Genomic DNA, 15,743 nt, shown 5'->3' on the forward strand with positions numbered 1-15,743 from the left:
CACTGGTTTTTATTATCAGTCTTAGAGATCCATGAAAAATTAGCAACTTGGTAATTTGAGTATATAAAAGTATTCTTAGGGCTGGAGAGATGGCTCAGCGGTTAAGAGCATTGCCTGCTCTTCCAAAGGTCCTGAGTTCAATTCCCAGCAACCACATGGTGGCTCACAACCATCTGTAATGAGGTCTGGTGCCCTCTTCTGGCCTGCAGGCATACACACAGACAGAATATTGTATACATAATAAATAAGTAAATAAATATTTAAAAAAGAAGAGTCAGTCTTGATTACAGCTTCTACTTGCATGCCTTTTAAAAAAATTATAAAAAAAGTATTCTTATAATATCAGTAATGTAATGAATTATATTCAAACTTGTTTAACAAACTGAACTTAAATATGTCATTAAAATTTATGATTTTATGTATTAGTTAAAAAATTAACTGAGGAGCTGGAAAGATGACTTGGCAGCTCCTTCCAGAGGACCTGGCTTCCATTCCAGCACCCACATGGTGGCTCACAGCCTTTCCTAACTCCAGTTCCAGGGACTCAGGTGACCTCTTCTGACCTCTGAGGGCACCAGGCACGGTACAGACATACATGTAGCAAAAACCCATAAACCTAAAATTTAAAAAGAAAAGAAATTAGTAGAGAAGAAAACAGCAATCAACTGATATTGCATGTTTCCTGGTGTGATTCACTGAGAAAGATAGACTTGTCTGAGTAGTGTTTCTGTCAGAATATTTAGCATAAATAAAAATGTGAAAAACAGTCATTTATTTCCAAAGTTACTGAACTCTTGGAAATAAAGGCTTGAGCATTTTAGATTAAAGAAGATGAATGAGATATGACTGTTAAGTGCAGTGAATGACTTTTACTTAATCAAAACAGAATAGCCAGTAAAGATCTGATTTTGGAGTGTTGGGACAGTTTTAATCTGTTCTGATGTTTGAAAATAGTATTGATGTTAACCTTTTCGACTGTGTTACTCATTACACATGTAGTGGGGAGGCTTCCATGCCACTGAACTTGGTAAGTCATGTGAGTCTTAATTGTATTCATCTTCCAACTTTTCTCAAGGTTTTACTATTTTAAAAAGGAAAAAATATGAGAAAAATACTTGAATTTCTCTTTTTAATAGTTATTGTTTATTTGGATTAGAATTTAATCAGAAAAACATGGGACCAGAGATTCGGCTCAATAGTGGAAAGCTTGCCTAGCATGCGTGAGTCTTGGTTTCATCCCCAGTACTGCCTTGGCCCTCTGAGTGCCGGGATTAAAGACTTATGCCACTACTGCTTAGCTTGTTTTAAAGAGTTTTATTTGGGGACCAGAGAGATGGCCCCCATAGTAAGAGTACTGGCTGCTCTCAGAAGACCTGGGTTCAATTCCCAGCACCCACACTGTGGCTCATTATTGTAACACCAGTTCTAGGTGATCTGGCACCTTCTTTCTGGCCTCCGTAGGCACCAGGCACTCAGTGGCACACAGGCATTTGATTCATGCAGGAAATAACCCATACACATAAAACAAACACAAATTTTTAAAATTGAGTTTTATTTTGAAAACTTAATTTTTCTGGCCATTGTATGTATTGGTTTTACAGACTCATGGGTGCTGTCTATAAAGTATTTTAGAGCCAGATCTTAAAGTAGTATTTGGAGCTTCTTGCTCTGGTGATATTGGAGGGGTGTGTGTGTGTGTGTGTGTGTGTGTTCCTGGAATTGGAGTTTTTTGCTCAAGCTGTGATAATCACAGGTTTCCCCTTTCAGAATTATCTTTCAGTCATATTGCTTTCAAATAAAGCCTGAGTTCTATGCAGGAATGCCCTGCCAGCTTTGATTTCTGTGGAAAGGTGTGACATGCCCTCGTTCTGCTCAAGTCTTTGGTTCCTTACATTTATTTTATTTAAGTATTTATTTTGATTCTGTTTTGTATACATGCATGCACATGCGCACACATTCACATCCATATTATGATTCATATATGGGGGTCAGAGGGACAGCTTGAGGGAGTTGGTTCTCTCTTTCCTCTATGTAGGACCCAAGGATTAAATTTAGATCATCAGGATTGGTGATAGTTATCTTTTCCCACTAAGCCATCTTCCTGGTGGCCTTGGTCCTTCATTTAATGTCATCTGTAATCCCGCAGTCTTCACCTTTATTCAAACTACCAGATCTCAGCAGGCATGTGTCGTGTCCCCATATAATCCTTTAAGTTTCTCAGGATGCTTTCTGTAAGCTGTATAAACATCTGTGTCTTGTTTGATCCTAATTCTTTTCATATATTTCAAACTACATTCATCTCTGTTGCTTTGGGATGGGAGCAGGGGTGGTTTGTCAGAGTGACTTTACTAACCTAACCCTTCTACTTCATTTGATTCTGGGCCTGACCTCGCCCTAGCCCCTCCCCCCCTAAAAATTGACCAACCAGAATCATACTGTACTTTCTAGGACACTGTAGCCTAAAATTTGGATTTGTTTTTCATCATACCCACCTTGTACTTAGACTTTGAAGTTTATCTAAAATTACCAGTGACATGGATGGGATCTTCTTCTGAGCTAAATGTTTCTGTATCTTTGCTACTCAGGGATAGTGTTCGAGGGAGCATTATCAAACCTGTGCTTCAGCAAGTTTCCCAGGTGACTCCTGAACCTGTTTTAATCTCATTCTGCTTAATGTAGGCTCAACAGGAAAGAGAAGTCAGGGTCATTGAATTTTTATTATTGCTAGAGAATTAAGGGTAATTATAGGTCTTCTTTTGCTAACTCATTTATTTACTATAGTATGTTTTGTATGAGTTATGGTTAAATATTGAAACCTGATTTTGATTTCCATTTTAGTTAAAAATAAAAATATCATTTTCATAAATGCACTGAAGTACTTTAAAAAGAATACTACTACTCTCTCTGACATTCAGCGTCTGAAATAGATAGCAAAAATTTATATTGTAGGGGCTAGAGAGATGATTCAATAGTTAAGACCACTTCTCTTCTAGGTGAACCAGATTTGATTCCAAACAGACACATGCATGCAGTTTAAAGCCTGTTGTTGATACAGCAGTTCCAGAGAATCTGACCCTTTCTTCTGATCTCCAGAAGTACTGCATGCACATGGTTCACAGACAAACATGTAGGCAACACACACAAACACACAAAATTTTGTTTTATAACAAAGTTGATCTTTTTGCTTAATGGGACTTAATATTTTCCTTTCTGTTAGTAGCATAAGCACTTTATTTTAAAGTAATTTGTTTCCTGGAATTGTTTTTAGACTTTTATGTTTGGTTTTTGACATATCTCACTGTATTGTTCAAGCTGGCCTGGAATGCCCTGGGATACAGTGGCTTAATTTTTTTTAATCTACATGGCTTTTTCAGCAGATGAAAACATTTGTGGAGCCGGGCGGTGGTGGCGCGCGCCTTTAATCCCAGCACTTGGGAGGCAGAGGCAGGCGGATCTCTGTGAGTTCAAGACCAGCCTGGTCTACAAGAGCTAGTTCCAGGACAGGCTCCAAAACCACAGAGAAACCCTGTCTCGAAAAACCAAAAAAAAAAAAAAAGGAAAACATTTGTGGAAAAGTATGCAGAAATTACAGAGCTCTCTTGCTCTACAAACACACAGCCAAATAATAGTAGACTTGTCATGGAGTTTACTTTTCCAGTTTTTAAACAAGGTTTGACATTTGAATGTGCTGTTTCTTTCTGTAGTCTCTTCCTCCTTTTTTTCTTTCTATAAAAAGTTTATTAGCCTAAAATGAATTGCTTTTCATTGTGATGTTTTTAAGTTGTCTTTGCTGCTTCTCCCCTTCCTTGTGTTCTCCTACCCCCACTAGCTCCCTTTCCACTTTAATGTCATAGAAGACATGTTGCCCTCCCCCTTTCTCAACACATCTCCCTCCTCCCCCCCACTCATAGTTCCCTATCAGTTTCATGTTGCCCTCCCCCTTTCTCAACATTCTTGTTCCCCGCTCACAGTTCCCTATCAGTTTTATGGGTGATACCTATCCTGAAACCCCTTATTTACATGCATACAAGCATTCAAAGGTAAGATCTGACTCTTACAACCTTTCTACCCTCTTTTCCATGATGCTTTCTGATCCTTAGATGTAGGGGTTGCATAGATGTGTCAGTTGGGATTGTAATCTTTTCCCTTCCTGTTTTTCTTTCTTTTTTTAATTTTATGTTTGAGAAAGGGTTTCTCTGTGCAATAGCTCTGGCTATCCTGGAACTCACTTTATAGACCAGACTGGCTCAAACTCACAGAGATCCTCCTGCCTCTGCCTCCTGAGTACTGAGTTTAAAGGTCTAAAAAAAAAATCTGTGTATTTATTTTTTTATTTATTTTTGAGGCAAGGTATCACTGTGCAGCCTTGGCTGGCTTGGAATTTGCTATCTAGACCATCAGACCTCAAACTCATAGAGATCTGTGTGCCTCTACTTCTTCAGAGCTAGAGTTAAAGTTGTGTACCATGCTCAGCTAGTCTCTTCATTCTTGATTTTCAAAGTTATACATTACTATTCTGTCTTATTTTTTCTTCACATTGTTTGCCTCTACACACTGTTACCTGACAGTATAAACTTAAATTATGGTTTTTTTAAGGGTAATGTTGGTACTGAAGTTTTTTTAAGGGAAATGTTGGTACTGAAGTTTTTAGAACCCAGGCTAAAACTTTTACATTCTGTTGTCTTTGCATGTGTTTCTAGGGCTGTCCTTTAACTCCATTGCCTCCAGTTAGCATTGCTATTCGATTGACATATGTGCTTCAGGATTGGCAGCAGTACTTTTGGCCTCAGCAGCCTCCAGGTGAGGACATTTGGAGCTCTATTTAAAGTACTGAAAATGTATTAAGAAATTAAAATTATCTAATGCTATTCCATACTAGAAATACCTGTACTCATTGCAAATGTAATTGCTGATTTTGTCTATGTAAATTTTTTTCTCCTAAAAAACAAGTGCTCACTGGGTGGTGTTTGTGCACGCCTTTAATCACAGCACTTGGGAGGCAGAGACAGGCAAATCTTCGTGAGTTCCAGAACAGCAAGGGCCGTTACACAGAGAGAAACCGTCTCAAAAAACCAAACCAAAAAAAGAAAGAAAGAGAGAGAGAAAGAGAGTGAGTGAGAAAGACTAAATAAATAAAGTGCTCATGTCTTTTAGAGACAGTGTTATTTTATATTTGATAGTCTATCTGTGAAAGTTGGTATTTATTTACAAAGCATCCCCTGTAACAGGACATTGTGTTTAAGCATTACCAATGCTGAGTGATTAAAATACTTGTTTTTAGTGTTAAGAGAAGCCACCCTCATAAGTTGAAAGCAGTAGTATAGAAACCTTAGAGCAGTTGAGACCTCTTGAGGATTAAAGGACCCATTCACAGGAGTCATCTAAGACCACCAGAGAACACATACATTTATTTACATTCTGATTCATAGCTAGCACATTACAGTTAGAAAGTAGTAGCAAAAATAATATTCTGGATGGGGGTCACCACAATATGAGGAACACATGGGTCACAGTATTAGGAAGGTTGAAAACCACTGCCACAGAGTGTCAGGAAAAGAAGAAAAATAAGTTTGTATATAGTCTTATAGAAGAGGACTGTAGAATACTTAATATGGACTTAGTAAAATGCCATCAGAATTAGTTCCCTGCTCGATCATTTATTAATTCAGGAGTCATTAGTTATTAGCCTACAGTAGGCTAAGGACTCAGATATGAACAAGGCATCACGTAAGTTCTAGAAAAACTCAGCTAGAAAGACATAGAACCTAATGGAAGATTTTTTTTTTCCTGCATAATTTGTTGGATATAATTAATTGTTCATAGTACTCCTTTTAAAAACCATTTCTTTAGCTGGGCAGTGGTGACACATGCCTTTAATCTCAGTATTCAGGAGGCAGAGGCAGGTGGATCTCTATGAGTTTGGGCCAGCCTGGTCTAGTTCCAAGACAGGCTCCAAAGCTACAGAGAAACTGGTCTTGAAAAACCAAAAACAACAACAAACAAACAAAACCATTTCTTCAACGTTGTATCTATATGTGTGGGCATGCATATGTGACCAAAATCAGCTCCAAATTTCCTTTTTCCAGTTGCAGGGCATCCTGCATGTGATGTTCTAGGGTCTGGGCCCTAAAGGGGCTTGTCTTTCTTGGAAACCCACTCTGCAGTCCTACTGCTGAGGGTGCAGGACCCCTAGTCCACTCCGGGCACTCGCTCCCTAGGCAGCCCTTTTTTCATTTTGTCTCCTTTTGAGATGGTCTCTCACTGAACCTGGAACTCATGGTTTTGGCTAGACTGGCTGGCCAGCAAGCCCTCAGGATCTGTCTGTCTTCACCCTCCAGTTGGGGTTACAGGTACCCAGCTTTTACATCTATGTTTGGGGATCGAACTCATGTCCTTATGTAGTAGACACAGCAAACACTTTGCTTACTGAGCTGTCATCCCAGCCCCACTCCATTTTAGAGTCTCCTGTGGGCTAGATCTATGAGGCTATTTATGTTCCAGACACATTTAATAAAAACAAAATAAAGATTTGTAAATTACTAGAAGGCTTTATCATACCATCCCCTTTTTGAGGCAGGATCTTGCTGTGAATGTCAGGCTGGCCAGGTACTGACTTTGTAGGCCAGGCTGGCATTGAACTTATGGCAATTCCTACTTCAGCATCCTAATGTTGAGATTTAGGTATGAGCCACGACACCTGTGGATTAATAAACTTCCACCTTAAAATAATTTTATTTTTTATTTTTTTCTAGTATACTGCCTCCCAAGAAAACCAAAATAATATTTTTCTGGTTTATTTTGTGCTGACTCTGGCTATGAGATTCAGAATAATTGCTGGTTAGATATAATTATTATTATACACAATCAGCTTTTGGCAATTATGTGTACTACTACTGTTTCTGTACTATTGAGTAACTTAGACCTGTAAAACAGAGCTACATCTAATCAACAGCAAAGGGGAAGTAAGAACTAAGTTTTTTGTTTCCGGATTACATTACGACTGAATGGTTTATAATTCATTTCTACTGTCAAGTTCCCATTTGTCATCTTTTCCTTTTATTCCAAAGCTACTCTACTGATCAGTTTAAAACCTTTTCAAGAGTAGAACCTTTGGGTGTATACCAATGACAGAGTATATACTTAGCATGTGTAAGTCCTTGGACTTAGTCCTAATTACTCAGAGGTTCCAAGGTGATCTAAGAACCCCAAGGCCTAGACTCTTAATTGTAATTCTGTTAGCTAGTAAGGTGCTTGATGATGTTCTGTTGCCAGATTTTATTTTTTAAATGTGGATAAAAATACTAACATCCCTAGTAGACTGGGGTCTGTATAATCTCTTAGCATTTTCTTTATAACTTGCTGTCTGCACTGTTATAAGTCCCTTAAAGCTATTGTCTTCTGAAAGTTTTAACTTAACTATTCTTCCCCCGACATCCCCACCACCACCAAGGCAAGGTCTGTATAGTTCTAGCTAGCCTGGAATTCACTGTGTAGTGTTTATTTCTACTTTTTGCCAAATAAAGGAGTATATTTTCCCCTTGTTTAGATATAGATGCCCTTGTGGGAGGAGAAGTTGGAGGCCTGGAGTTTGGCAAGTTGCCATTTGGTGCCTGTGAAGATCCTATCAGGTGAGAATTGCAGTCTATCACTTGAATTACAGGATTCTTTTGCTTTTTAAGTTTATACCAATGTTCATTTTATGACACTTCTGTTGAAGTAAGGCTGGAAATAACTATACTTGCTCTCTTTAGTTTGTAACTTCACATGAGAACTTCCCATATGAACACTCTTCCTAAAGTTTGACAGACTGGGCTGTGATGTGGCAGTGGTAGAGTACTTGACGAGCATGCACGAGCCCTGGGTTCTATCCCAGCATGAAGAGTTTGGCAGTCTGTGACCTGTGGGCCATATCTGGCCAGTGTCTATTTTTGTGTCACCCGTAATAAGTTTTACATTTTTAAAAGTTTGTATTAAAAGAAAAAACCACAAGAAGGTCACAGATTGTACAGTCCTCAGAATGCCAAAATATTTCCTCTTTCGCTTTTTTCTGAAAACTTTGCCATCTCTATACATGTTTTTCAAAATTGAGAAAATTTATCTACCATGAAGTTCAGCACTTCAAAGTGTATAGTTGGTGGTTTTGTATAGATTTGTGCAGCCATCATCACTGTATAAATATGACATTTTAATGCCTCAGAAACCGTTATAATTTGTACTATTGTGTTTTTTCATGTCTTTTAAACTACTAGAATTCTGTGATAAAGTTCATGATTGTCCCTTTAAATACTGTGTCTTGGGGTTTATCTATGTAATTCTCATCAAATATTTTTGTTGGAATGGTGGGTTTCGTGGGAAACCTGCTCTCTTAAGCCATTCGTGTTGTTTTCATTTTTGTGATGTAACTTGGGCATGTGGACTTCTTTCTTTGCTTGTGTGTCTGATGTGAGGATCTTGCCTGCTTTAGATTGGGCCAGTGTAAGTGCTACATGACTAGACCTAGGTGGGTAAAGCTGGTGCACAGACAGTTTAATTGGACCGGGCAAAGATGACTCCTGAACCACTGTTCTGGGCCTAGGCCTGTGGGGAGGATGGGAGAGGGAAGGAGCAACTCACCAGGCAAAAGTGACTCACAAACAAAGCAGGTCCTAGGGCCTTGCCAAGAGTTTGTGGCTTGATCTGTGGATTTTGAGATGGCAGCAGGCAGAGGGAGGATTAGGAAAGGAAAGAAGCCACTTCCCTGCCATGGCTACATAGTTAATAAGCTGGTTTGGGGCTGCTGGATTATGAAGGTAGGCCTGGGTGTGGAGATGGAAAAGGGGTATAGAGTTTCAGCTGTGTTACATCATGAAGCAGTTACTTTAAAAAGTAGATAAAGCTTTATGCTTACTGTGCATCCCACTTTTGTTTATCCATTCATCAACAGATGAACATTTTACTTGTTAGGTTTTGGTTTTTCAAGACAGGGTTTCACTGTGTAATGGCCCTAGCTGTTCTGGAACTCACAGAGATCTTTCTGCTTCTGCCTCCTGAGTGTTGGGATTATAAGCGTTCACCACTACCATACCTGGCTCTTATTTAAATGTTTTGCTTACTATGTAATGTAACATTTTATATCCATAAGACAGCTTCATATAGATATGCTTTCCTTTCTTAAACTAGTTGTTTTCAGTTTATTATATATAACACCACTTTTTAAATGTTCTCTTAATTTTTATTAGCATGTATTAATTATACATAATGGATTGCACAGATTTATATAATGTCTCCTCCCACTCCTGATGATCCTCTCTTCTCCCTAATTAGTCCCCCTTCCACTTTCATTACTTTTTTCTTGTCTTTTTCTTTTGGTGATTCAATAAGGTCTTTATAGGAGCATAGGTGTGAAGGATTTGAGTGAAGGATTATTTACAAGAGTATGGGAAACTCACCAGTGATTACACCACTGAAGAAAATGTCTCTCTCCCCTAACAACCATTATATATACTACTTTATATACATTTTTAGTTGGTTAGGACACATTTCTAGAAATAGAATTACTGAGTCAAAGGACATACATATAGAATTAAACCTTTTGGCTGTATTTTATGTTTTTATTTTTTTACTTTTAATTTTAGTGAACTCCATTTAGCAACGACATGGCCTCATCTGACAGAAGGGATTATTGTGGACAATGATGTTTATTCGTAAGTATGCTTTAAAAAAAAACACCTTTATTCTAATAAATAACCACTGAGTGCTTGGCACAAGGTTTTATTTTTTGAGCGATCAGTTTTTAGACCTGTTTGTGTAGATTTAGAAATGGGTTCTTAAGATGCTGCTTTGCGGAGGTGTCCCTTCATTCAGGTGAGTGAACTATTTGAATCTTAGTGTTGCAGCTTAGTGGTCTTTACCATATACCATGTGATTCTTTTCAACTCTTCCTGGCTTCTCATAATTATTGTAGGGCTGGAGTATATAGTTCAGTGGTAGAGTACTTGCCCACTGTGTGGCTTGACATTCAGCACATGAGCACACACACAGAAACACAAAATTTATGAAATGCTTCTAAGAAGTAGGGAGGGAGCTGGAGAAAAGCAAGAGTTAACTCTGGCAGTTAAGAGTACTAGCTTCTCTTTGAGGACCTGGGTTCAGTTCCCGGCACCTATATGGCAGCTCACAACTGTCTGTAACTCCAGTTCCAGGGGATCTTGCATCCTCACACACCCTCATACACAGGCACAACATCAATGCACATAAAAAAATAAATTTAAAAAGAAGTAATGAATATCTAGATGTATGTGACTTGTTGTGTGTGTGTGCTGTGACTCTGGACAGGCACACGCATGCCATGGCACATGTATGGAGATAGAGACAACTTGGAGAAGTCAGCTCTTTCTTCCCGCTGTGGATTGCAGGGATCAAATTTAGGCTGTTAGACGTCAGCTGTTTTGCTGAATATTTGATCACTGAGTGTTCTAAGTAAGAAAACAAACAACTCTGTCCTGTTCTGTACAGTGGGAACAACTTGAACATTTCAGCAAAGCTAGGAAAATAGTGAAAAAGGCATTTTAGTTCTTTATCCTGGGTGTGAAACAGTGGGAAATAGACACTTTCTATGTTTACATTTAAAGGAAACTCATTGTTTTTGCTGATGGTAAAAGTAACAACATGAATGTTCTCACTTAGACAATTAGGTGTAAAGAAGAAAAATAAAGGTATAATAGTTTTCAAAGGCCCACTAAACCTTAGTGTAGATGTTTTTAAAGTTTAAATCTATATATCAGTTTGCTTTATTCTTTTATATCTTATGTCTTTTGTGGTGTTTGTATGCCCCGGTGCAAGTATGGAAATCAGAGAATAAATGTGGCCCTGGAGATTGACATCAGGGCATCAGGTTTGGTGACATGTACCTGGAGATTGACATCAGGGCATCAGTTTGGTGACAAGTACCTTTTCCTGCCATCTTGCTGGTGATGAATATTTTTTTTTAAAAAAGTGTGCATAGTACTTCATTGAGTAGATCATCTGTAGTATACTTGAAGAACAGGATGCTTTTGATTTTGTCAAAGATTTGTAGTACCTATTTTCATTAGTAGTGATATTAAATTAAAATCAGGTTTTTTGGGCCGGCAGTGGTGGCGCACGCCTTTAATCTCAGCACTTTGGGAGGCAGAGGCAGGCGGATTTCTGTGAGTTCGAGACCAGCCTAGTCTACAAGAGCTAGTTCCAGGACATCTAGGGCTGTTACACAGAGAAACCCTGTCTTGAAAAAAATGAAAAACAAAAACAAAAAAGCCAAAAAAGAAAAACAAAAAACAAGCAAACAAAACACTGAATTGTTCAAGGTGATGATGCAGGACTAGAAAAAATAAATCTTAAAAAAAAAGATAATTGTGCATTCTTGTTTCTTATTTTTTATTGTATTCTTTAGAATGTATTTGTCTCACTTGGTCATTAGTGTTCATCTCATAATTTTATATTTTTAAATTTTGTTTTGATCTTGGTAATCATTTGTTATTTATTTTGGTCTTCACGTCTTAAAGAGTTTATATTTTTAACAACTTGCTTAAGTGGCAATATATATTTGGATAACAGTAAATTTAAGTTAAGTAAAATGTATCTGGGTGTGGTGCTGTGTACTGGTAATCCCAGCACATAGGAAGATGAGACTGACGAATCAAGAGATGGAGGCTGAATTGTCTCCAAAAGATAGGGCAGGGCATAAAAAAATGAATTGTTTTTCCCCTTATAGAATGTATTTTCCCCTATAGAATGTTAAATAAAATGCATTAAATCAATTAATTATTTGATTTTGCTCTTTTTTATATTTAGACTTTTTTTTTTTGGTTTTTCGAGACATGGTTTCTCTGTAGCTTTGGTGCCTGTCCCGGAACTAGCTCTTGTAGACCAGGTTGGCCTCGAACTCCCAGAGATCCGCCTGCCTCTGCCTCCCGAGTGCTGGGATTAAAGGCGTGCGCCACCACCGCCCGGCTTTAGACAAGTTTTTAATATGTAGCTCTGTTTGGCCTCCTACTAGTGAGCCTCCTGCCACAGCCTCCCAGGTGCTACAATTACAGGTGTGTGCCACTACCTAGTTTTCATTCCATTGCGTTATGTTTATGAGTCTTAGAGATGGTCATAATTACTGTCTTGTTCCATTCCAGTGATTTGGATCCTGTTCAAGCTCCCCATTGGTCTGTTAGAGTTCGAAAAGCTGATAATCCCCAATGTTTACTAGGTAAGGTACATCATCATGTTCCCTTTCTGAAATGTCACATATCTACCTATTTTCCAAATTGGAACCCTGAAAACATTTTTGTACTTTATTTCACCTATTCAAAATACTGTCTTTCATTTTTATGACCTCAGTTAGCATTAACTTATAGAAAAAGTCTACCAATTACAGTGAATCTTTTTATTAACAGCAATAGCAGGATTTCTCTCCCTTAAGAATCTATACTTCAGCATTCTCTATCACATTCTCATAGATTGTTTGCTTTTCTTATGTACTATATCAGCTTTTCTTCCGGCACAGTCTGCATCTTCAGTTGAGTCCTCTTTGTCTTTTGATGTTCTTCTGGGCCTGTGTTGTAATGGCACAGTGTGCACCGACCGGAGCAGGGCTGCTTCAATTCTTCCCACTTGTAACCCTTTCTCACTGAGGCATCTTTACATGATATTCGGTGTATATAAGATAGGCATACAGATCAAACAGGATTAGAGGTGAAGCAAATTTGTATACTGATGAAATGGATGTGTATGTTTAATTTCGCTTAATTAAATCTTAGCGTTTTCAACGTTTTTCAGAGTTTTCTTAAAATGGCTTTTTATTTTTACTTTATGTGCATTGATATATTTGCCTGCATGCATGTCTGTTTGCATATGTCAGATTTCCTGGCAATGGAATTACAGAGAGGTGTGAGCTGCCATGTGGGTGCTGAGGATAGAACCTGGGTCCTCTAGAAGAACAGTCACCACTCCCAACCCCAGAGCCATCTCTCTAGCCCCCAGAGTTGATATTTTAGATCTGTGATTGTCACTTCTGAAGATGTTGATTTGCATCAACATGCAGTATAAAATGGCAGGATTATGTTTAGGGTCATTTCAGAGATTGTTGGAAGTTCAATTCTAATCTCAGATCAAAATTCACTTAACTATTTGTTATGAAACTCAAGTCAGCAAGTCAGCAGTTTTTAAAAGTAAACATTCTACTAGTATAGTCTGAAGACACACTTACATTATCCTTACATGCTGAGGAATAATGATAAGAAAATAATGTGTTTTTCTGTAATTATATCATTGTTTATACAAAGACAGCAAACTTTCTATGTTCAGTAAAAATGCAGTGCATAGCATACATTAGTGTGGTCTGAGCTGAGGTGTTATATGGAGTCACAGCATCTGCAGTGCATACTGGGTGTTGAGAAGCAGGACTCTAGTGAAGTTTCGATGCAGCATGTGTGAGCACTGCCAGAAACATCTCGGATTTTTTACATTTGATTTTGAGTTAAGTTTTGATCATTCCACATTCAGAAGCCTTTTACTGTTTGTGTGTGTGTGCGCACGCGTGTGTGTAGAAATCATTCAGTTTTGTAACCAACAGTTTAAGAAGTTGGGCATTAATGCTGGAGAGCTCACCTTAGTGGTGAGGATGGGGGAGAGCTGACAGGTTGAGCCACCCAGCTGCTGTGGTCAAGCCAAGAACCAAGGTTGTAAGTTGGCCTACCCCAGTATCCATCCCATCTATGATCTGCTGGGACACATAAAGGGGCTGGCCCTGCAAACTGAAAACTGCAGGATCGCCACAATACAGGGCAACAACAGGATAGCCAAGAAGAGTGTAGCAGAAACCAGAGGCCTTAAAACCAGATCAATGACTCTTCGTAGTGAACACTTGAAAGTAAAGATATATGGACAAAAGGCTTTACTTGCGGAGCTCACTGTATCACACTACAGCGTCCATGATGAAACTGATTTTTCCTTTTTTTCCTCTCTTAAATTTTATTTTATTTTGGGGGTTGGGGGAGTTTGTAAGGGCAGAGGATGGATACATAGAAAATTAATGGGATCAAGATGCATGATGTGAAAGATACAAAGAATTAAAAAAAAATAAGCTGGGCATTAAACCTTTCCTGCCAAGTTGTATCACATCTGCAAATGAATTTTATGGAGAAAGGGGCATGTAAATACACTTTGGTTCACCTACCAGGATATTTGAAGTTTAAGTGAAACATAAATTTAAAGTACCTTGAAAAAGAGTAATTGCCATTCAGAATCTGTGTCTGGAATATTTTTCCCCTTTGAGATAGGATCTCTGTGTAGCTCTGGAGCCTTGAATTCACTGTAGACCAGACTCAGGCTGGCCTCGAACTCAGAGATTTACCTGCCTCTGCTTCTTGAATGCTGATATTAAAGACATGTGTTTCTATTACCTTTCTTTAGGTTTCTCTCTGCAGGTCTTCTGAAACCTATAACCTTGATGTCATATTTCCTTGTTTGTCTCTTACATTTAGTACAGTTATGCCTACCTTTACTCTGTACCACCCAACATGTTACATTCAACTGACATTATTAAAATAATACTTCTTCACCTGGGCAGTGGTGCACACACCTTTAATCCCAGCACTCGGGAGGCAGAGACAGGTGAATCTCAGTGAGTTCGAGGCCACCCTGTGTAGTGGTGTAAATAAATGCAGGCAGATAGTAAAGAATATATACAGCTTTAATGGTTAAATAAACTTACAGAACCGAGGTTCCCGCGTAGCACAGGAAGCAGGAAAAGGGCGGAGCAGCCTCCTGAGCGCCCGATATATCCAGTATACATTCGCCCGAGGCAAACCTGCCCCCTAAAGGGGCTGGCTCAACCCTACATCCCTGGTCTACAGAGTGAGTCCAGGACAGGCTCCAGAGCTACAGAGAAAACCTGTCTCGAAAAACCAAAGCAAAACAAAACAAAAAGACCTTCTTAATGGCTGTTTCTTTAAAGTATTTTTTTTAGTTGTTTTTTAAGTATTTTTGTTAATTCTTTCAAGTTTCATACTTTAGCTTTCAATCATTTGTTGTGTACTGTTCATCAAATGTCAACTTACACTTGGCACTTACCTGATAGTGGAGTTTGTCTGGGACCTTAGAGTCACTTGTCAGTTACAAGTTGAACAGACCCACATCTTACACCTACAAGTCTGAAGAACTTTCCTAAGCTTTGGAAGCAGCAGTGAAATACTCTTCTCAGCAGGGAAACAGATTAAGTTGCTGCACACTTCATGTCATGTTAGGGTGATGAAACGCTTATGCATCTGTATATATATCATACTTTGTTTGTATATATATCATTGTCCTGTTCTCTAGAAACTGCTGTGTTTATGGTACATAATAACATACAATTTTGCCGACTAGACTACTTCTTAATACCTTCTTCATCATCTGCTGCCTTTTGTAATAACTGTAGAAAACTTGAGAAACATTCGAATTTTAAGTTAATGGCCCGTGATCTCACCCTATACTTTGTGTAGTTTTGGCTTTTTTGTTTTTTTTCCCCCTCCAAGACAAGATCTCTCTCTCCCCTCTCTCCCCCCCCCCCTTTTAAGATTTATTTACTTATTATGTATACAACATTCTATCTCCATGTATGGCCGCACGCCAGAAGAGTGCTCCAGATCTCATTACAGATGGTTGTGAGCTACCATGTTGTTGCTGGGAATTGAACTCAGGACCTTTGGAACCACTGAGCCATCTCTCCAGCCCCCAGACAAGATCTCTCTCTC

At 38.6% G+C, this 15,743-nt stretch overlaps 1 protein-coding gene across 2 annotated transcripts in view; it reads left to right on the forward strand.

Moving 5' to 3' along the window:
* The window catches only part of Rab3gap1 (RAB3 GTPase activating protein catalytic subunit 1), a 65,003-nt gene that overhangs the window by 27,660 nt on the left and 21,600 nt on the right, over positions 1-15,743 (forward strand). For both annotated transcript variants that reach the window (XM_041648190.1, XM_041648191.1), the window contains exons 8-11: positions 4,701-4,800; positions 7,547-7,628; positions 9,615-9,683; positions 12,144-12,217. In XM_041648190.1, coding sequence (XP_041504124.1) covers positions 4,701-4,800; positions 7,547-7,628; positions 9,615-9,683; positions 12,144-12,217 — 325 coding nt within the window. The remainder of the gene's footprint in view (positions 1-4,700; positions 4,801-7,546; positions 7,629-9,614; positions 9,684-12,143; positions 12,218-15,743) is intronic.

Source organism: Microtus oregoni, unplaced genomic scaffold, assembly GCF_018167655.1.
Source record: "Microtus oregoni isolate MIOR12 unplaced genomic scaffold, Mior012 000003F_ref0000135, whole genome shotgun sequence".
Taxonomy (NCBI): Eukaryota; Metazoa; Chordata; class Mammalia; order Rodentia; family Cricetidae; genus Microtus; species Microtus oregoni.